The sequence below is a fragment of the Labeo rohita genome, chromosome 25 (assembly GCF_022985175.1).
Source record: "Labeo rohita strain BAU-BD-2019 chromosome 25, IGBB_LRoh.1.0, whole genome shotgun sequence".
Lineage (NCBI taxonomy): Eukaryota > Metazoa > Chordata > Actinopteri > Cypriniformes > Cyprinidae > Labeo > Labeo rohita.
The window spans coordinates 12,269,401-12,293,534 of record NC_066893.1 but is presented as its reverse complement, the minus strand read 5'-3'; the positions used below and the strand labels follow the sequence as shown (position 1 = coordinate 12,293,534).

Genomic DNA, 24,134 nt, shown 5'->3' with positions numbered 1-24,134 from the left:
AAACAGACGCATTGACGTCACAGCTGAATTGAATTTCAGATATTAGTTCCCAGTAGTGGCGCAATCAACGTAATAGTCTGATAGCGTCATACATATATACTCAAGGTAAACGGAATGACAGATGACTGGTTGGGCTTGGAGACGTCTTTCAGATGGCTAGAAGGAATATAACGATTCATAATTAATGAAATCGTGAATCGATGCACAAGTTTTTGGGGATTTTTATTGTTGGATATGGCAGACAATAATGTTCACCAAAAATGTATTTAAAGGGATAGTTCACCCAAAAATGAAAATTACCCAATGATTTGCTCACCCTCAAGCCATCCTAGGTGTATATGACTTCCTTCTTTCAGACAACTACAATTGGAGTTTTATTAAATAATGTGCTGGCGCTTCCAAGCTTTATAATGGCAGTGAATGGGTGCTGAGGTTTTGAAGTCCAAAAAAGTGCATCCATCCATTCTAAAAAGTATTCAACACGGCTCCGGAGAGTTAATAAAGGCCTTCTGAAGTGAACTGATGTGTTTGTGTAAGAAAAATATCCATATTTAAAACTTTATAAACCATAATCTCTAGTTTAAGTCCGCTAACTGTCGTACATGCGTTCACAAGAAAATGCCATTCCAGCGGATACCCCAGGATGTAGGCGTAGTGTGAAAATATGCTAGTGTCATGAGACCCAAGTTTTGTTTACAGGAAAGGAAAACCAGTCTCCTCTTGGCTTATAATAAATTCCTCCGAAATTTTATTTACAAAACCTCATTTTGTACTTCTCATTTATGATGGTGTTTTGTTTAGCTCTGTCCACTGTGCTTCCACGTTCATCACTGCTCACCAGAACTTACACTACACCTACATCCAGAACAAAACAAAACAGGAAAACAAAGCAAAACAAAAAGGAGAGCAAAGCAAAACAAAGCAAAAAGCAACAAAAAAAAAAAGAGCAAAGCAAAGCAAAGTGAAGTAAAGCAAAGCATAGAGCAACGCAAAACAAAATGAAGCACAGCAAAGCAAAACACAGCGAACCAACTGAAGCTACGCAAAAGAAAGACCAACAAAACAAAATAAAGCAAAGCAAAGCCATGCGAACCAGAGTAGAACAGAGCAAAGCAAAATAAAACAAAGCAACACAAAACAAAGCAAAGCAAAACAAAATGAAACAAAGCAAACAAAATGAAACAAAGCAAAACAAAGCAACACAAAACAAAGCAAAGCAAAACAAAATGAAACAAAGCAAAACAAAGCAACACAAAACAAAACAAGACAAAACAAAGCAAACCAAAGCAAAGCAAAGCAAAGCAAAACAAAAAGCAAAGCAAAGCAAAGCAAAACAGCAAACCAAACAAAGCTAAGCAAAACAAAAAGCAAAACTAAAAGCAACAAAAAAAGAGCAAAACAAAGCAAAACAAAAGGCTAAACACAACAAAACAAAAAGAAAAGCGAAGCAGAGCAGAGCAGACTAAGCAAAGCAAAGCAAAGCAAAACAAAGCAACACAAAACAAAGCAAAACAAACAAAAAGCAAAAACGCAAAACAAAGCAAAACAAAAGGCAAAACAAAGCAAAACAAAGCAAAGGAGAGCAGAGCAAAACAAATTGAAGCACAGCAAAGCAAAACAAAGCAACACAAAACAGAGCAAAGCAAAATGAAGCGAAACAAAACAAAACAAAGCAAAGCAAAGCAAAGCAAAGCAAAACAAAAAGCAAAGCAAAGCAAACCAAAGCAAAACACAGCAAACCAAACGAAGCTAAGCAAAACAAAAAGCAAAACTAAAAGCAACAAAACAAGAGCAAAACAAAGCAAAACAAAAGGCTAAACAAAACAAAACAAAAAGAAAAACGAAGCAGAGCAGACCAAGCAAAGCAAAGCAAAGCAAAACAAAGCAACACAAAACAAAGCAAAGCAAAGCAAAGCAAAGCAAAACAAAAAGCAAAAAAGCAAAACAAAAAGCAAACCAAACCGAAACAAAGCAAAGCAAAACAAAGCAAAACAAAGCAAAGCAAAGCAAAACAAAACAGCAAAACAAAATAGCAACACAAAACAAAAGCAAAACAAAAGTAAAACAAAACAGCAAAACAAAGCAAAACAAAAAACAAAGCAAAGCAACACAAAAGTGTTTTGTTTTGCTCTCTTCACTGCACAAAACAAAGCTAAGCAACACAAGCAAAGCAAAGCAAAACGAAGGATTTTCGGACACCCTGATAAACAGTGAGACAATATTTGAATTTCCAAAGCCTTTTTTTTTTTTTTTTTAATTATCAACTTGTCTACCACAAAAATGTAATTCCTTAAATTATTACATTATTGGAGGGGGGGTGGTGGGGAGTACTTACAATCAATGTGATTAAACTCTAGCATTTACAAATGCTAACTGTTGAAGAAACACATGCCTACATCCTAAGTCATTCACTGGAACGCCACTCTCTTGTGAACATGCGTATGACAGTTAGCGGAAGCGGAGATTACAGTTTATAAAGTTTCACTGCTATTATAAAGCTTGAAAGAGCCAGGACATTTTTTAATATAACCCTGAATTTGTCTAAAAAAAGGCATATACACCTAAGATGGCTTGAGGGTGAGTAAATCATGTAGTAGTTAGTTATCATTTTCGGGTGAACTACCCCTTTAAGTATGCAAAAAGATATTTTGCAGAATGTTTTAGCTTTTCATACAATTAAAGTCAATAGGGTCCAAAACAAGACAACACTGCACCCCACTGACTTTTTCAAAATGTCTTTGTGCTCTACAGAAAAAAAAAAAGCCATATAGGTTTAAACGCCATAAGAATAATTACATAATGACTGATTTGTCATTTTTGTGTGATTTAATCATACTTCAGTCAATTTAAGACTTGCGATTGGGTGTCTAGGGTCAGAGACGGCACCTGATTGGTCGCATTTCCCTGCTGTCATAAACAGAGAAGAAGACTTCCAGCTCCTCCCCCAGGTTTGAACTCATCATGCTCTTCATCTGAAGGAACAGGTGGTGCATGCTAGCCTGCGGGGGAGCCTCGCGTCTACGATGACGTCTTTCCATCTATTCAAAAGAACCCAAAATATAATCATTAATCATTATAATGACAAAGAGATTTACAACAACAAGATCACTCAAAATTTTCTAACAGCACCACAGCAGCACATACTGTATCTTAGTGTATGAATACATGAATAAAAATCATGCAATACGGCTGAAATGCATCATTTATATTGAATGCAATAATAAAATCAAAGCTTTACGTAACTTGTGAGGTGAAATACCAGCACAGACACATATAGCACACATCTGCTGGGTATTTTCACTTCTATGTGCCATATTTTTATGCTTTGCAAGTGTTGTGTATTACACTTACATTCAATAACCTGCAACACGTCTCACAAATTTGAATCCTGAATGATTTTGTCTTGTTCAAAAACACCCTATGCATTACTCACTATATTTATATCAAATTATAAGACTTTTAGTACATTATTACTTCATATAATGTAATAACAGATCATTAAAACCCCAGAACTGTGGTTTTATCTTTAGTCTTTGGACCCTTCCTGTGTTCTTCTTCTAAAGAGACAGGTCTTTTAAAAAGGCACTTGACCCTGGGGACGCCACATTGCCGTTTTTTTTTTTCGCTTGCGCCCTCACATCCAACTATCCTCTCTCTAAACGCTCTCTCTAGTGTAGTACATCCACACCCACATCTTGTTCTCTTTTGTTTCTTTCCTTCCTCCTTTAACCCCTACCCCCACACCTCTGCCCACCCATGGACCAGTGGAAACTGGGACACGTGTGGTCAGGCCTGCAGCTGAGAGAAAAAGAGAATTTGGTGAATTCTGACTGTATTGCTGTTGACTAACTAGCTTTCTTTCAAAAACCTATTGAGCTCGGCAGCGTTTTAAAACATTACAGACACTCTCCTGATATAAAACGTAACTTAATAATGCAGCCTACTAAGATATTTTTTTTCTGACCAAATTCTAATGCAGAAATGTATGTTTCCTTTGCAGAGAATGCAATTCCATAATGCAATGATCTATTATAATTATTATTATTGTATTATTCATATAGTACTGACTGAACAGTATATATAAAAATAGTTTAAAAATGAATAATAAAATAAATAAAAATACAATTGCAATTTTATTTTATTATTTTATTTTATGACACCCCAAATTGGTGTGTGGTATGTATATTTAACACTGAGTGATAGTGATAAAACAGTAGCATTTAAAATGAGTATACAATAATATTTATTTTTCAATATCTTTACTTATACTATTAAAATGTACCAAAATAATAAAATAGAATAACAATAAAAATTAAAAAAAAAAAAAATGCGTGTGCTGTTTTTATTTAATAATGAGAAGTATAGTTATAAAACAGTAGTAGCATATTTAAAACAGCTAAAATAATTAACATCCATTTTAAGAATTAAAAGAAAGAAAGAAATATAAAATAAAAATTAGCAAAACCAAATAAAACAATAAACATTTAAATAAAAATAAAGTAATGAATGCATTAGGCAATTAGAAAATTAAAACAGCAATAAAATAAAATAAAAATAAAATAAACTGCAATAAAATAAAAAAATACAACAGCAGTAAAATAAAACTGCAATTAAACTGCAATAAAAAATAAAAAATAAATAAATAATAAATAAATAGATAATTATAAAAAATAAATAAAATAAAATAAAATAAAAAATGGAATAAATAATTATAAAACAAAAATGATCTAAAATAAAAAATACTTATTTTATTAAAACAGAATTTTTTAAAAACTAAATGAATGAATGAATGACCTAGCTAATTATAAAATTACAACTGCAATAAAGTAAAAATAAATTAAAACAGATAAATAAATAATTCTAAACAAAAATGACCTAAAATTATAAAATTACTTATTTTATTAAAATAGAATTTTAAATAAAACAAATAAATGAACTAGCTAATTATAAAAATGATAATTATAAAACTGCAGTAAAATAAAAATAAAATAAAACTGCAATAAAATAAATAATTAAATTAAATTAAATGGCAATAAAACTTTTTGGCAATAACTTAGGCTGATAATTCAGTGTTGTCTGTTTTAATGTAATTTAATACAAGTTTATTTTAAAACAGTATAAGTGTATTTAAAACAACTAAAATAATATTTACTTTAAAATAAATATTATTAAACTATTAAAAATAACCAAAATCAAATACAATTAGCAAATTACATTAAAATTAAATAAAACTGAAATAAATTAAAAATAAAAATTGCAATAAAACAAAATGCTGTTTCATTAAAAAAAAAAAAAAAACTTTAACCATTTAGTCTTTCAAAATAAAATCAATGAAATTAGAAAAATGTCTTTTAATTTTTGACAAATAAAGTGCTGCACAACAGAGGTTTTAAATCAAAACATGGACATAAAATAGTTTTTGTAATATGCCTTAAAAACAGCTCTCCTTCTGATTTATTCTTACAAATTTTGTAAAATAAAATAAACTGATATAAAATATGCATTCCACTTATGTGGTTCCACATCAGTCAGGATGCTCCCTTAGTAGACAGCTGCTTATGTCGGCAGTAGGCGGCTCATTAGGTTTTGGAACAGATATTATATTGCAAAGATCTGTACACAGGCACCGTTGTGGCTTTGAGAGACATAAACCAATTGTGCCAATGATGCTGCATGTATGCCAAATTATAAGGGCAGGAAACTGCATGCGTGAAGTGTCTCCGCAGTTTGCAAACAGCCTGTTAATGCGCCATTTAGCATTTCTCTCTTGTCCTTAATTACTATCATTTCCCTATGCACAGGCAACTGGAGGTGTGTGTGTGTGTGTGTGCGTGTCTCTTTGTTAAAACAGAGGACGAGGCACTCGAGAGAGAGCCTTGGCGTCAGGTCGAGCTGCAGTTGCCATAGTAACACAGCAAAGAATATGGGTGGCAGAGGAGGGAGGTGAGGTGACTCATGGGTAATGGGAATGTGTGTGTGTGTGCGTATGCATGTACAACTACCCACCAGCCGATACAGCTCTGTGATGCTGATCTCATCAGGGTCCACCATGCCGAAGTCCCTCCTGGGGACCAGATCCAAACCAAGCTGCCTGTCACACACAAAAACACACATTTTGATTTTACACATCAAACCTTCACCATGGTTGCTAGAATTTTGCCATTTTACATTTTGTTTTTATTTTAGCACTATTTTCTGATTTACAACAGCATATAAATACAGTAACAGGTCTGTTACTGACACTTATCACTCTGACACTTATTACATTATAGAAACATATTTATTTTATATTATTATATAATATGGATAGATTTTTTAATATTAAAAATATTAAACATAAATAAGAAATGAAAAAAATAAGTATTATGACAACCCTATTTGTAATGAAATTAAATGTAAAAATCATTATTATTGGAAAAACCCCATAAATGTGCCATAACCATATTTTTTTGTTTATTTTGCGGTCATTGTTTTATTAAAAAATACGTAATTGCTTTTTAATAGTTTTTGTCTTGGTTGTTATAAACACAGAGCCCTACGAAATTTGTTTCATTTATTTATTTTCTTAATTTTCTAAATTCCATGTGTTCTGTTTTCATTTTTCTGAACTCTGTTTTGATCGTTTTATTAATTTTATTAATCAAAAAGCATGTCCAATCAACAATGTGATAATTTATTAAAAGTTTAACAATTGATAGTTTTTTTCAGGAATTCTGTTTAATACAAAAACTTAATACAACAAACTTTTTTTAAACAATGAGTGTATTTAAAACAACTGAAATAATTATTATTTATTTTAAGCATTTAATAATAATAATAATAATAATAAAACTAATTATAAAAAATAATAATTATAATAATTCTAAAATAAAAAATGACCAAAATCAAATAAAACAATACAATTTAAAATAAATAAAATAATGAATGAATGAATGAATGAATGAATGAATGAATGAATTAGGTAATTCTAAAATTAAAACTGAAATAAAATAAAATAAAACTGCAATAAAATAAAAAATAAAACTGCAATAAAATAGTAAAATTATATAAAATATAACTGATAAAATAAATAAAATAAAAATGACCAAAATCAAATAAAACAATACAATTTTAAATAAAATAAAACTGCAATAAAATAAAAAATAAAATAAATCTGCAATAAAATACAACAAAACTGCAAAAAATTAAAGAAAATAAAACTGCAACAAAAAATAATATAAAATTATGATAAAATTAAATGAAACTGCAATAAAATAAAAGATAAAATAAAATAAAACTACAATTAAAAATACATAAAATATGATAAAAAAATGAAACTGCAATAAAATAAAAAATAAAATAAAATAAAACTACAATTAAAAATACATAAAATAAAAAAATAAATAAATAAATAAAAAAAAAATATATATATATATATATATATATATATATATATATATACACACAAAATTCAAAATTTATTTTTTATTGCAATTTTATTTGATTTTTATTTTAATTTTTTTTTTATAAAGGTAAATTGCTTTTTTTTTTTTTTTTTTTTTTTTAATGTAATTTACGAAACTGGAACAATTCCCTACATTTTTGGCAAGTTCTGTACAGCGGAGGATGTAAAAAAAGCTTGATTTTGTGTGATATTCCTTAAAAACAGCTCTACTTTTGATTTATTCGTACAAATTTTGCCAAATTCTGTATAATAAATTCCAATTTTACGACTGTATTCCATGACTCTCCCCACATCTTCCACACTGCGGAAATCGTAGGTTCATATACACAACAATAACCCAAGTCATTTTCAAAGAACGATCTGCAGTAACTTTCACAAAACATGAATCAAATGTGAGAAAAATCAATTTCATTGTAAACCCTCCAAAAAACAACTATGTACTGAAAGACACAAAAAACCATACGTAACACGTCCCACTCGTTACTACCATCTGCGACTTATTTTTCAGAGAAAAACAGCATATAAGCATTCAAGCACATGGCTGACAGATTGGCCAGCATTTGCCGGCAGTTCATCATCGCCATCCCCGCTACTGCGTTCCACCCACTGTTTTTATGTGTACTGCACAATACATTCGCAATCACTGAAAAAAAAAAACACACACAATGTGGCAAAGACAGGAAAGCCAAACTCTAATGGCATAAATGAATCATACTGAATGATTTCAGAAGGTATTAAAGTTGTCACACAACGGAAATACTGCAATGGCCATCAAGACAATGTTAGAGCTTGTATTTTTGGTGCATGTAACTGTATAACTCACTCGTTTCCCCAGTCCAGCCGTGCCGTGATGTGTTGTTTGATGTCGCTCAAGCGGTCGTGAGTGAGGTGGCCCACCAGAACCTGCTGCCGCAGCTCCAGTATCTCATTCATCACGTGCCACAGTCTGTGGAAAAGATCCCCTTCATTTCTCTGAGAGAGACAGAGAGAACACGAGTGGGTGACAGAGTAAGTGTGTTTACATTTTTTAATTAAATTAGCTCTTTAAAAAAAAACCCAGTTTAAGAAAATTATGCAGTTGGCACAGGTTTGGTAGAAAGAGTTTTCAGACTACATCTTATTAATTAATACAGGCCAAGCACTAAATAAATAAAACTTGTCTTTGGGCAAATGAAACAAAATTACTGGCTAGTAGCCTGGTAAGATTGCACACAAGCAACATGAATGAAAAAAAGAGGGAAAAAAAGAACACATAAGAAATCCGTCATGTAACAGCTTTTATATAAGTGGTGAACAGTAAAACAACTCTATTCATTGTTACTGACACTTCTATTATAGAAACATATATATTTTATATTATATATAATATTGACAATTATTTTAATATTAAAAATATTATATATATAAGTGTAAAAAAAAACAACAACCCTATTTGTAATGAAATTAAATGTATAGAATTAACTGCAATTCAACAAAAATCATCATTACTGGAAAACCCCAACAAATGTGCCATAACTATAGCTTTAGTTACAGATTTTGCGGTCCTTGTTTTATTAAAAAATATGTAATTGCTTTTTATTAGTTTTTGTCTTGATGGTAATAAACACAGAGCCCTACAAAATTCGTTTCATTCATTTTATATTTGTAATTCCTTAAATTCCATGTTTTCTGTTTTTATTTTTCTGAACTCTGTTTTAATAGTTTCATTAATTTTATTAATCAAAAAGCATGTCTAATCAACAATGTAATAATTTATTACAATTTTAACAATTGATAGTTGATTAAATTTTTTTTTTTTCAGGAATTCTGTGTTTCATACAAACTTTTTTAAAACAGTAAGTGTATTTAAAACAACTGAAATAATTATTTATTTTAAGAATTTAAATAAATAAATAATTATAAAATAAAAATTACCAAAATAAAAAATGATATAATAATATATATATATATATAAATTCTGAGACTTTTGTTCTCAGAATTGCATGACATAAACTCGCAATTGTGTGTTATAAATTCAGTATTGCGAGATACAAAACTCACATGACATAAACCCAATAATCTGACTTTTTTTTTTTCAAAGTTTTTTTTATTCTGATTTTATAACTCACAGCTGCAAGTTTATATCATGCAATTCTGACTTTTTTCCTCAGAATTACTTTTTAAAATCAGACTTGTGAGTTTATATTGCAATTCTGACTTCATAACAAGTAATTGCGAGTTAAGTCCGAATAAGAAAAAAAGTCAGAATTACAAAATATAAACTCGCATTTGCAAGAAAAAAAAAAATTATCTTTTTATTCTTTTTTTACATACTTTTTAATTCTGACTTCATAACTCGCAATTGCGAGTTCATATTTCACAATTCTGAAAAAAAAGTCAGAATTTAGCTTATATCTCACAATTCTGACTTAACACGCAATTGTGAGTTATTAATTCAGAATTTCTAGTTTTTATCTTGCAATTCTGTCTTTTTTGTCAGAATTGCAAGTTTATATACCTCAGTTCATATTTTTATCAAAATTGCGAGTTTATATCTCACAATTCTGACGTTATAACACACAATTGCGAGTTACTAAGACAGAATTGTTTTTATCTTGCAATTCCGATTTTTTGAAAAAAATGTTGTAAACTCTGGCTTTATAACTCGCAATCGCAAGTGCATGTTATAAAGCAATTCTGACTTTATAACATGCAGTTCTGAGAAAAAAAGTATTTTTCTTGAAATTTTTATTCTGATGTTATAACTCACAATTGTGAGTTTTTATCTTGCAATTTTCACTTTCATTTTATTCTGATTTTATAACTCACAATAGCGAGTTTGTATCACACAGTTCTGAAAAACAGTCAAAACTGAGTTTATATCTCACAATTCAAAAGTCAGAATAGCAAATTTTTATCTTGCAATTCTGGCTTTTTCTCAGAATTGCAAGTTTATATTGTGCAGCTGACTTTTTTTCTTAAAATTATGAGTTTATATCTTGCATTTCTGACTTTATAACATGCAATTGTTATGAAGCAAGTTATTAGGTCAGAATTGCAAGAAAAGTCAGAATTGCAAGTTATAAACTCACATTTGCAAGAAAATAAGACAGAATTGCAAGTTTTTATCTAGTTTTTATCTGACTTTTTACATTTTCGTTTAACTACTGGCTTTGTAACTTACAATGGCGAGTTTATATAACACAATTCTAACTTGGTTTATATCTTGCAATTCTGACTTTTCTTCTCAGAATTGAGTTTATATCTCTCAATTCTGCCTTTATAACATGTAATTGTAAGTTATTAAGTCAGAATTGTAAGGAAAAAAGTCAGAATTGCAAGTTTATATCTTGCAATTCTGACTTTGTTCTCAGAATTCTGAGTTTATATCTCACAATTCGAACTTCATAACACGTGAGTTAAGTCAAAATTCTGAGAAAAAGAAAAAGTCAGAATTGCGAGTTAACTCTTTTTTTTTTTTTTTTTTTATTTAATTTTTTTTATTTTGACTTTATAACCTGCAATTGTGAGTTTTAAGAATTTAAGAATTGGGAGTTCTCTTGCAATTCTGACGTTTTTTTAAATTCTTAAATTCTATATCTCACAATTCTGACTAATAAAATGCAAATGTAAGTTATTAAGTCAGAATTGAGAGATGTAAACTCTCATTTGTAAGAAAACAAGTCTTTTACATTTATTTCTTTAAATTCTGGCTTTATAACTCACAATTGCGAGTTTACATCTTGCAATTCTGACTTTTTTTATATCGTGCAGTTGACTTTTTTTTTTTTTTTTTTTTTTTTCGAATTCTGAGTTTGTATCTCGCAATTCTGACTTAAAATTTAAAAAGACCATAATTTTAAAAAATCCATTATATTTCCAGGTTTTCCATGAGCTTGGAATGCGAAAATATTTATTTCTGATTAATTCACTTATCATTGACAAAGACTAATAAAAGAAATATGAACTTACAAATGAAATTTCCACAGTTAAAGCAGCTGTATTTGCTCAGTGCGATACAAAGAGTGATATTTACCATGTAGAGCTGCTTCCACATGGTACCCCAGTCTCTCAAGGTCATAGTTATCTCTGTAATGACCGAGTCCTCAGTGGGAATGACGGTCTCAAACTGCCTGCAGGCCAAGACACACAAACACACAGTCACACACACATACACACATCTGCACATGTCCAGGATGGAAAGCAGTGACCTCACATGACCCTGAGGAGTAACACTGACTCATGAGGACATGTCCGCAAATACACTCGCGATGGCTTGTGGGATAGCGAAGGCTCCTGTCACTTCAATAGAGCAGATGTGCCATTTCGCAAATGCATTTTATCTGAAGCGCAAGGACGGTCCCTAGTAGCAGTTCAGTGTTTTTCTCAAGGGCACCAGTGGCAGGTCAAAGGTGAGATTTCATTAGCCATCCATTCATAGGTCACCAGTTCCTGGGATCAAATTTGACTTCGAATTTGACAATGTGAAGAACATAACTTTTTCTTTTTCCCAAAAACCCAAACATGACCTTACATAGCTGCTTTGAAACAATCTATATTGTATAAAGTGCTATATAAATAAAGGTGATCTGTAGGAATATGTGCATAAAATACCATCTGTGTTTGCTACTGTCCACCATGTTACCTTTAGTGGGTAACACAGTTGACAGGTAACTTAGTTGACATTTTTAGTGTTTTGGACTATACTCAACATGAAAACCTAGAACTACTAAGCATATGGTATGTTTAGAAATATATTTTCATAAACAAAACATATGTTTTAGTTAAATTGTCTTTCTGTTAAAATTTGCAGGAACAATACTTGTGTAACACTGTTGACAGTCAATTAATCCACTCTTGACACAGGCTTGCTAGTTTAAACAATATTAGGGGAAAGAGAGAGAACATAACTTCTAGTGTTTCATCATTGTGGTTCTAGAGAAAATATCATCAAACTGTGCAAATTATGCGAGAATGGGACAAACCGTTCCCTTTTGAGGGGGGTTTCTAGTGGGTAACTTAGTTGACAATGTTTTTTCAGACACAAATAAAACAAGTTATATCATAATAAACACTTATTATTTTTGAAGCACACTCAAATGTCTTGATAATCTAATCTAACTGAACACAAAACTAAAATTAATTTATATTTGAGGTACATGCTTAAATGCATGAGTAGAATGAGCAACAAAATCTGAGAGCTGAATACCAGGGTTGTGATACGAACATCATCTTCGAACAAAAGATATGGCTTTTCAACATATAGTAGAGTGATTGGGAAAAATATAGCTGTGTATTAGAAAATTAAGCATTGGGGCTTTATATTGATGAAAATATTTTAAAAAATACTTCACGGACATGAGATGTACCCACAATTATAGAATAACATTTTAGATTTACGTTTTTTTAAGCGTGGCTTAAAGGCACAGTTCACCTAAAAATGAAAAGTACCCCATTATTTACTCACCCTCAAGCCATCCTAGATGTACATGACATTCTTCTTAAAAAAAAACCCTTATTAATCCTCCAGAGCTGTGTGGCGCACTTTTTATGATGGATGGACACACTTTATTTTGCTTCAAAGTCTCAACAGCCATTCACTGCCATTATAAAGCTAGTACTAGCCAGGACATTTTTTAATATAACTCCAATTGTATTTGTCTGAAAGAAGGAAGACATATACACCTAGGATGGCCTGAGGGTGAGTAAATCATGGGGCAATTTTCATTTTGGGGTGAACTATCCCTTTAAATGTCACAGATATATATTAATTACATAGACTCATACCCTTTGTTCTTGACGTGGGCATTCTTGAGGTGAATATAGGAGCTTGGGAATATTCCCTGGGAGAGACAACAGAAAGTTATTTAATGAGCCAATTACTGCATGTAAAACACAAGGGTAAACAAACATAAACTAAAGTTTGTATATAAGTGTGCTGAGAGTTAAAGCAGAGGAAGGAGATGTATAAACAGAAAAAAAACTTACAGAAATATAGGAATCATTTAAATATTGCACATTTTCTGAGTTAAACATACAGCAACGTAGGATTGTTCTCACCTTTACGTTTGGATTCTTGGTGATGAATCCTCTGTACCATCCTGCAAAATGCCATTTATAATAAACTCACACTTTCATATTTCAACAGAAGAATGCAAAGCGTATGAAACATTTCCAGCCGTTTCAACTTTAAGTATGTGCTGCAAAACTGAACTGGGTTCACTGAGGGTGTTTCTTCAACTATGAGCACTTTTAACCCTGTGGAATTCTAGAAAATATACTTGTGATAGTGTGAAAAGTGTTTATGAGAGTTTATTTAATTTGTCTGCTAATAATGTCCAACAATGGACTGAACCAACACATCATGATTCATGTTAGGGCTGTCACTAACGGTAATTTTGGCAATTGAGTAATCTGTTGATTATTCTGATGGTTAATTGAGTAATCGATAATTATAATGAAAACTTTAAAATCACTATCATAGCAACGATAATTAGTTCAAATAAAGTGTCAAAAGCAAGTAATCATATGGTTTTATTGAACAAAACTTTTAAAATATATAATGTATTATAAACAAAAGAACTAATGTACATTTCACGTGATAACAAATGACTGCAGGAGGCACCAACGGCCTGATTATTAATTTTTTTTATGTTTTTACACTTTACTGTGCAATCTAATCCTTGTTTAATATTGACTAAACAACATTTAATTCAAATGTAAATTTAATTTTTAATCTATAATAAGCCACTGTCAGGCTCCTGACGTCCACATATTAAATGAATCAGTAATTTGAATGAATCAGTTGAATGAATGACTAAATGACTCACTCATGCTGTGATCTGCCACCACCTAGTGGCAATTTTAGGTTTATATTCAAAGCATATTTTCCTTTTTCCCCCCAAAATCATTTCAAATATCAGTATTCAATGTTATCGACAAAATTCGTGAAAATATCAAAATATATATTTAATATAATATAATTTAATATAATACATATATAGTATGTAATTATGAACTTTTATTTTGGATGTGATTAAACACGATTAATGGTTTGACAGCCCTAGCATAATATAATAAAGCATGTTTCAGGGCTAAAAGATTTTGACAAAAACAATTTTAAGACATTGTTCACTTCTAGTTAAAGAAACACCCACAAATTTGAAAAGATGTAAACAATGCAAGAATAGTAAGAATAATATATAAAGTTATAAAGAAATACATATATTGTAAACTGAGTCGCAACAAATAAATTCAACAGAATCAGTCTCCACTGCTATAAAGAGGTTAATTGTCAGCTATGCAATGACAACAGTGACTACCTTCACATTTCTCCAAAATCTGCACCGTGTCACCGATCTCCAGAGGGAGTCCATGCTGAACCATTCCTCGAAAATTTGCCAGCACTAAGGGGGAAAAAAAGCAAACAATAAGCAAAAAATTGTCGTGATACATGAATAAAGTCAGGGCTCCAGACAAAAAAAAATGAGTAGGGAGAAGTAAAAGAAACAAACTTAGGCACCAAATTATTTTTTTAGGTGCCACAAAATAGATTTTTTTTTTTTAACACTTTAAAATTTCAGTCATACTGTCATGTGTTTATGTCTCATCTTTTCTTGGATTTATCGGCATTTTAATCGAGTAAACCACGTAGATGTCCTGGGAACTAAGGCTCACTAAAAGTGGGAATTAAACGTCTTTTCCAACTTGAAAACTATATACAGTCACAAAGAATTATTACACAGAATCTGTGCCAATATCATGGACCATAAGCATCACTGAGTGTATAGTTTGGGTTCCTTCTTAATGCATCCTATAAATTTTGTCATGTCTTTCACACATCCAGTCATTAGGAATAGGGTTGGAATAGGGTTATTTTCAGCTTCTTGCATTCTTTCTTATCATGTAAATATTAATATGCAATAGCGCATAAATATAGCAAAACGCTCCTCTTTATAATTATATTTCTAGCTGACTTATGAGCTTATGGGTGCTGAATGGTTTTTCTGAGGTAAATGTATTGTTACGTGGCATTGTTTACAAGCTTTACACGTTTTACGCAGTTTGAAACACTTAATGAGCGATTACATGACACATTTCAGTACATTGTACTGTAGGCTCTCTTATAAAATAGCCAGCTTTTGATGTTAATTTATGTTCATTTCGTACTATAGTGGTAAAGAGAAAGATATAATGGGTTCACTAGTCGCTTGAACTGAGGTGCCAAAACTGTATTGTTTGAAATTCTTTAAGAATATGCCATGATTTTAAAGCTGATACTTTGTTGATTAAAATGGTAACTAAGCTTATTTCGATTACTGGACGGCAAGTGCACTACAAGTAATATATAAAGTCCACGCATTAACAGAACACAGCGTATAGACTAAGATCTTAAAACAAAAAGCCATAGAATCGATTATAAACGAGAACTGTTAACAATACTGTCAATGTCCACACAGCTGACAGCTTTACCTGTTGTAGTTTGTTCAGGTTGTGCACGAAATAGACAGTGCAGAAAAGCAGTTTCACTTTGCACGTCTCCGTCATTTTCGATCTCTCTCATGCTGCACAATAGAGCTGCATTTAGCAGGTGCGTCAGCACCGCTGTTCGGCAGAGATGAGGAATGTTTGAAAGTCTTTTTTCCACTACAACTTCGCACATAGTTTCAGTTTAGAACGTGAACAAAACAAAAGATGTGATCGCAAAACAACCAGGAAAAAAGGCATTACATGCGATTTTTTAAAGTCCATAACTAGGGCCCTATGAAATCAGTTTTTTTTCCCCCAAACTCGTTTTTTTCCGTTTTAATTCTCAACTCTTTTTTTTGGTTAAATTAAATTTTATTAATCAAAGATCATGTCTAATTAATTAAAATCATGAAACTTATACAATTTCACATCAATTTAATAAAGGTTTAACAAAAATTACATGTTTAGGGCCCAATGAAATGTTTTATTTTTTCTCACCATGTTTTACTGTTATCAAATGCTGTGTTTTAGCACGTCTAATGATTTGAATGCATACCTAATTCATTCAAATTTATTCTTAAAATAGCCTTATGAAAGTTTTTTTTTTACCCTCAGAAATTCTGTGTTTTGTATTTAACATGTTCTGGTTATCAAATGAAGGCATAAAACACATCTTTCAATTATTGAAAGTTAAGCAAACTTTTTTTGTCAAACAAAGGGGAATTCACTATTAAAATTAAAACATGGAAGAAATGTTGTGTGATTATAAAAAACATTGTTTGTTTCATTTTAGTAGTAGTAGTAGTAGTAGTAATAGTAGTAATACACTGACCAAAATTATAAACGCAACACTTTTGTTTTTGCCCCCCTATTTTTCATGAGCTGAACTTGTCATGAGACTTTTTCTATGTGCACAAAAGGCCTGTTTCTCTTAAATATTGTTTACAAATCTGTCTAAATCTGTGTTAGTGAGCATATCTCCTTTGCCGAGATAATCCATCCACCTCACAGGTGTGGCATATCAAGATGCTGATTAGACAGCATGATTATTGCACAGGTGTGTCTTAGGCTGACCACAATAAAAGGCCACTCTAAAATGTGCAGTTTTATCACACAGCACAATGCCACAGATGTTGCAAGTTTTGAGGGAGCGTGCAATTGGCACGCTAACTGCAGGAATGTTCACCAGAGCTGTTGGCCGTGAATTAAATGCTCATTTCTCTACCATAAGCCATCTCCAAAGGCGTTTCAGAGAATTTGGCAACACATCCAACCGCAGACCATGTGTAACCACACCAGCCCAGGACCTCCACATCCAGCATCTTCACCTCCAAGATCATCTGCGACCAGCCACCCGGACAGCTGCTGCAACAATCGGTTTGCATAACCAAAGAATTTCTGCACAAACTGTCAGAAACCGTCTCAGGGAAGCTCATCTGCATGTTCGTCGTCCTCATCGGAGTCTCGACCTGACTGCAGTTTGTCATCGTAACCGACTTGAGTGGGCAAATGCTCACATTTGATGGCGTCTGGCACTTTAGAGAGGTGTTCTCTTCATGGATGAATCCCGGTTTTCACTGTACAGGGCAGATGGCAGACAGCGTGTATGGCGTCGTGTGGGTGAGCGGTTTGCTGATGTCAACGTTGTGGATCGAGTGACCCATGGTAGCAGTGGGGTTATGGTATGGACGACGAACACAGGTGCATTTTATTGATGGCATTTTGAATGCACAGAGATACCGTGATGAGATCCTGAGGCCCATTGTTGTGCCATTCACACCTTTTGTGCACACAGAAAAAGTCTTAGATGTTTGAGTTCAGCTCATGAAAAATGGCGGCAAAAACAAAAGTGTTGCATTTATAATTTTGGTCAGTAAATATATCTGGCACAATATGTCTTCAAGTTAAACCAGATTTTTATTTTAACGGGTTGCCATGTCTACCTTTACATTTCTGTGTGTATGTTATATAACGCTAGTTTTCCTAAAATGGAACGGTCAAATGCTCATGAAGTGACTCTCAGCAGATACTGTTTATCTCATTTAGTGAGACGACAAACGCTGAAGTCACTGCGAGTGTCACACACTCTTCAGTGTGTGTAGTAAACAAAACCGCTCGTCTGCTCCGTTAATTAAAACAGAGACACGCAGAACATGCAGGATTCACATTTAAATGGTATTTTTGCGGCGTAATATTTACAGATACTAGTCCACATTGCGGTTTGATTTAAATGTAATGACCTACTTTTGATTAATTCATTCAAACTTTGACAAATTTTCCGTGACAATCCGCGTTATTTAGGATTTTCCGTTTTTATGACTGGATTCCGCGATTCTGTCCGTGTTTTCTGCATCACGGAAATTATAGGGCCCTACATAACCTTTAAGTTTATAAGGTCACCAGTGGAGACCTCAGCAAAAACTTCACTCGCAAATTAATATTTTTGGTTGCTAATGCGACCGTCTTAGTCGCAGTCTGGAGCCCTGAAAGTAACAGCGCTGTCAGACCGCAATGTGACAAAACCATCTGTCTTCACAAAACTTTGCATGGAAGAGATGGAAACCATCTTTAGTTTCGGCCCAGTGGGTGAAGTGATATTAACAATATTGACTCTGAATTCAGGAACAGGGATTTTAAAGTCAATCTCAATTCACTTCTGAATAACACACATCCCAGCACTTACAAAATAAACCACACAACGCTTAGATCTGCACTTCTAACATTATCTCACTGCTTTCTTAAATAAACCCTGAGTCACTTCCCTAAGCATAAGTTACATAACGAGTACAAGATCTGTCCACACAGGCTCAAGCTATCAGCTACTTTTTACATTCGTATGCGTAGATTCTTCATGCACAAATATGTTCATTTGGAGTGCTCATTTGCATATCAAGTGGGTTAGGAAAGATTCTGACATGGAAATAAATAAATAATGATATGCATAAACAAAACCCGGTACATTTTTGACACTGCTCAGAGGTTAAGCAGGCTGCCGAAGCAGCCGTGTCAGCTTTTAAAGACGGGATGTGTTGCTGTGCTCGCTGCCTGTCAGTGATGTGCATTAATACATGCTGAGACAAACACACAGCATCCGGCCTGAATCCAGCAGAGATGCTGCAAAAACGAGCGATAACACTTTTTTCAATCAGATAACATGTACGGTCAAGCTTAATATCACCAATATCAATATGAACACTTCTATTGAATGATATCTTGTGTGATTTCGAAGAATAAAATGGGTAATTATAGCCATTTAACAAATAACAAAGAGTTATTATAAAAATTAATTAGGTACAAAAATCAAAATGAGATTTTTTTGTTTGTTTTCCATGGATTAACAACCATTTTAGAACAAGCAATTACTGATGATGACAAAAATGTAACAACTTTCAGATTAGATGTCAAATAATTTAATAAATGTGCCAAATGTTAAGGAAATAAGGTTTTATAGTACATCTTAATCATTTCAAAAGCTCTTAAATATTTTTTTAAAAAGTTTTAAGAAGTGAGGCAGTGTTGCTAATTTATTATTATTATTACTTTCAGTAAAAGTAATAACAAAAAATTAAATATAATGCTTTTATTTTTTTAAAAGGCCTTCATTCTTAATTATGACACTGTATATTTAAAAAGGCTATTAAAAAATAAATTCTTGAAAAAAATAAGTATCTTGGCATAATATTCTTCTATTATTTTGTCAGTTTAGCAGTTGTATCACCTTGATATTTTTTACTATTACGCAAAAGAAAATTCACTTATAGCACTTCAAACTATTTTATTTATTTATTTATTGGTTTGGTTTTTAAATTTTATTTATTTTGACTAAATATCTTACATTTTTAATATCAACTGCTTATTATCGAACATAATATGAAAATAATTATATCACAAAGAATGTATCATAGCTACATTACAAAAATTGTATTATTTTATTTTTTAGGGATATCTTGCATTTTTCAAAATATTTTATTTGCATGATAAAATAAAAATATAAATACATCATATATAATATAAACATATAAATATATATAAATAACTATAAAAAGTATGTTAGTTCCGCAGTTGTATCACCTTGATATTTTTGACAATTACACATAAGAAATTTTTTAAAAAATTCAAAATGATTTTGAACATTTAGAAACACTAATAATTTTAAAACACTGTTGAGTATAATCTCAAAAATAATATTTAGTTTTGCATACAGTACATCGAAATTTTGTGATGTCTAAATTCACTTGTAATACTTAAAACTATTTTATTTATTTATTTATTTATTTATTTATTAGGGTTTTATTTTTTATATATTTTGATGAAATATTTTACAAGTTTAATACCAACCACCAATTAATTATCAATCATAACATAAACAATTATCATATTGGACAGAATTATTCATAGCTACATTACAAAAATTACATTATTTTATTTTTTAAGCATAGCTTGCATTTTATTAAATATTTTATTTGCATGATAAAAATATAAATATATCATATGGAATATAAATATATATAAATAAATCTAAATATTTCGTTAGTTTAGCAGTTGTATCACCTTGATATTTTTGACTATTACACAAAAGAAAATTTAAAAAAGTAAAATGATTATTTTATTTTTTAAGCATATAAAAAATAAAATAATCATTTTAAAATAATCATTGATATTTTTGACTATTACACAAAAGATTTTTTTTTTAAAGTAAAAATGTTTTTATATTTTATTTTTTAAGGATATCTTGCATTTTTCAAAATATTTTATTATTTAATATTTTATATTTTATTAGCATGTGAAAAATATTTTTAAAAAAAGTTGTGATGTCTAAATTCACTTGTAGCACTTCAAGCTATTTGATTTATTTGGTTTGATTTAATTTTTATTTATTTTGACAAAATATTTTACAATTTTAATACTGACTACTTACTGATTATCAACTGCAACATAAAAACAATTATCATATTGAACAGAATGTTTCATAGCTACATTACAAAAATTGCATTATTTTATTTTTAGGCATATCTTATATTTTTCAAAATATTTTATTTGCATGATAAAATAAAAATATAAACATATCATATGACAAAATATATAATATAAATATATAAACGCATATAAATAAACGTTTATATTATATTAGTTAGCTATAATCAATATTTTTCACTATTACACAAAAGAAATTTTAATTTTTATGCAATTTTGAATAAATTAACTTGTACACAAATGTAAATTTCTTATTTAAACAATGTATTTCTGCATTTTTTTCCATGACAAATCACGTGTGATACTGGATTAAGGATTATTAATAATCATTTGGATTCAGATGAATCTATTCTAATGAATCATTGACTGAAAACCACAAACCCCCCAAAAAACACAACAAATTAAACTTTACAATCAAGTCTTTCATTTAACGACGACACAGCAACACCCTGGCAACCACCCACAACACCTCAGCATCACAGCGACGCGTTTTCTACGAGCAAACAACATAAACATTGTCTTCAGGAAATGCAGTTCACAAACAGTCAAACATTAAACTGCAAAAGATTTTTATTACAGCTTAAACCTATTTGAACCTCAGCCATTGCCAACGGGAGTGACAAAAGCTCTGTTGTAATAGGCCGGGCGAACCCGTCTGAGCTGTGCGCTTGTGCTAAACGCTTTCCCACGGTCCTGCTGTCAGCGCTGTGGACTCACACTGCTGCTTGGCAGAGAGACAGGGCAGCCAGAGGCCCGTCTCGCATAACCCTTACCAGGTGCAAAGAGCTGTCCGGACCCCTATAACGCTGAGCCTGTGACTCAATCGCGTGGCTGTGATCACACGAAGGTTCAGTCGGGTTACTTCTGCGGCAACGCGGCTGCCATTAGACACTGAAGCGTTTTAGAAAGGTTAAGGTGGCATTAATTAATGTGGCCACATTTATAGACTGAATAATATTATGCAGGTTCAGCTTGCGAATCTCTGTGGATATGAAGAATAGCACACGTCGCACATTTATGAGTTGGGTATGTTTGGGGGAAAAAGGTTGTGATGGACTATGCGGTTGCTTATTGCATCACTCCGGTTGATATGCTGACACATTTTCTCTGTTGTGTTCAAAGGTTACCCACACAAATCAGCTTTCCTCAAGTTAGACAATGTGTATCAACTGTATAAAGCTTTCTAGCCTGTGCATTTATAATACACATAATAATTAGTGAAATGTACATATGAAGAGCTCAGATACAAAAGCCTCTAAATCCATCTGTTTTTCTTTAAAATTAGCGTTTCTTTCTGGATACTTTGTATAGGTTTCTATGTAAGTACTGGTATTTCTGATTGGGCTGAGGCTGGAATTTAGTGAGTTTGAAGTAAAAGTATTTGATGGATGTATACTATGTTTCAGGAGAATTCACTCAGTATCATTATCACACTGTACATTAAATTGTTGTGATGCCTAAATTCACTTATAGCACTACAAACAAATGATTTCTTTAAATGTTATTTTATTTTATTTTTAAATAAATTTATTTTATTTTTATTTCAACTGTAATCTCAAAAATAATATTTAGGTTTTTTTTTATACTGTACATTAAAGGGGTCATCGGATGCCCATTGTCCACAAGTTGATATGATTCTTTAGGGTCTTAATGAAAAGTCTATAATATACTTTGGTTAAAAATTCTCAATGGTTGTGTTTTACCTTGCCAAAATCAGCTCTGCAAAAATCATCCTGTTCTGGTCGAGGTTGCCTTAAATGTTAATGAGCTCTGCTCGCCCCGCCCCTCTCTTCTCTCTGTGGAGTGACGAGCCTGTTTACTTTAGCCGCGTTTAGCCGCTAAACTTGTTAACTAGCATGTTATTAGGAAAGGCAATCGCAGAGATTCATAAAAAACCCCTTATACTCACTTCTGCTGTAAGTGAAGCTGGATCACGAATGATTTGCACGAACATAGACAGATGATATGAGATATATATATATATATGTGTGTGTGTGTGTGTGTGTGTGTGGACTTGTTTTTATATCCTTGTGGGGACCTAAACCTGAATACACAGACTCATGGGGACTAGTGTCACCGTGGGGACCTAAATTGAGGTCCCCATGGGTACAAAAGCTTATAAATCATACAGAATGAGTTTTTTTGAGAAAGTAAAAATGCAGAAAGTTTTCTGTAAGGGTTAGGTTTAGGGGTAGGGTTAGGGTAAGGGGATAGAAAATACAGTGTGGAGAGTATAAAAACCACTGCACCTATGGAGAATCCCCACAAGGATAATAAACCAGACGTGTGTGTGTGTGTGTGTGTTTTAAATAAAATTATTTTATTTTATTTTTAAATACATTTATTTTATTTTTCTTCGAAACACTGTTGAGTATAATCTCAAAAATCATATTTAGTTTTTCATACTGTACATTAAAATGTTGTGATGCCTTGATTCACTTGTAGCACTATGATAATTTGATTTATTTATAATTAATTTTTTAATAAAAAATATTTTACCTTTAAATACATTTTTTTTTTAAATTGCTGATGAGTAATCTCTAAAACAATATTTATTTTTTTACACTGTACATTAAATTGTTGTTATGCCTAAATTCACTTGTAGCACTTAAAACAAATGATTTTTTCATTTATTTTTAATTTATTTATTTAGACACAAAAAAAAATGTATTTGATTACCAGCTTACTGATTGATTATCAAACATAAAATGAAAAATATTATCATATCAGACAGAATTCTACATACATTACAAAAATTTAATTTTAACCACACCTTGCATTTTTCAAAATATTTTATTTGAATAACAAAAATATCAATATATAAATACACAATAACTATATATATATATATATATATAAATGAAATACTGTATAAACATATGTGACCCTGGACCACAAAACCAGTCTTAAGTCGCTGGGGTATATTTGGAGCAATAGCCAAAAATACATTTTATGGGACAAAATTATAGATTTTTCTTTTATGCCAAAAATTCATTAGGAAATTAAGTAAAGATCATGTTCCATTAAGATATCTGGTAAAATTGCTACTGTAAATATATTAAAGCTTATTTTTTGATTAGTAATATGCATTGCAAAGAACTTAATTTGGACAAATTTAAAGGTGATTTTCTCAATATTTTGATTTTTTTGCAACCTCAGATTTCATATACTGAAATAGTTGTATCTCAGCCAAATATTCTTTTATCCTAACAAACCATACATCAATGGAAAGCTTATTTATTCAGCCTTCAGATGATGTATAAAGCTC

General features: G+C 31.4%; 1 protein-coding gene across 2 annotated transcripts in view; it reads right to left on the bottom strand.

Annotated features, from left to right (window-relative positions):
* dock4 (dedicator of cytokinesis 4) overlaps positions 1–24,134 on the bottom strand; it is a 97,346-nt gene that overhangs the window by 56,885 nt on the left and 16,327 nt on the right. The window contains exons 2-8 of one of the 2 annotated variants that reach the window (XM_051100211.1): positions 14,746–14,829; positions 13,484–13,524; positions 13,211–13,266; positions 11,460–11,556; positions 8,268–8,416; positions 6,007–6,091; positions 2,887–3,038 (exon numbers count right to left, since the gene is read on the bottom strand). In XM_051100211.1, the coding sequence (XP_050956168.1) occupies positions 2,887–3,038; positions 6,007–6,091; positions 8,268–8,416; positions 11,460–11,556; positions 13,211–13,266; positions 13,484–13,524; positions 14,746–14,829 (664 nt within the window). Of the gene's footprint in view, positions 1–2,886; positions 3,039–6,006; positions 6,092–8,267; positions 8,417–11,459; positions 11,557–13,210; positions 13,267–13,483; positions 13,525–14,745; positions 14,830–24,134 lie in introns of those variants that run through there. The other variant, XM_051100212.1, reaches the window with a different exon arrangement.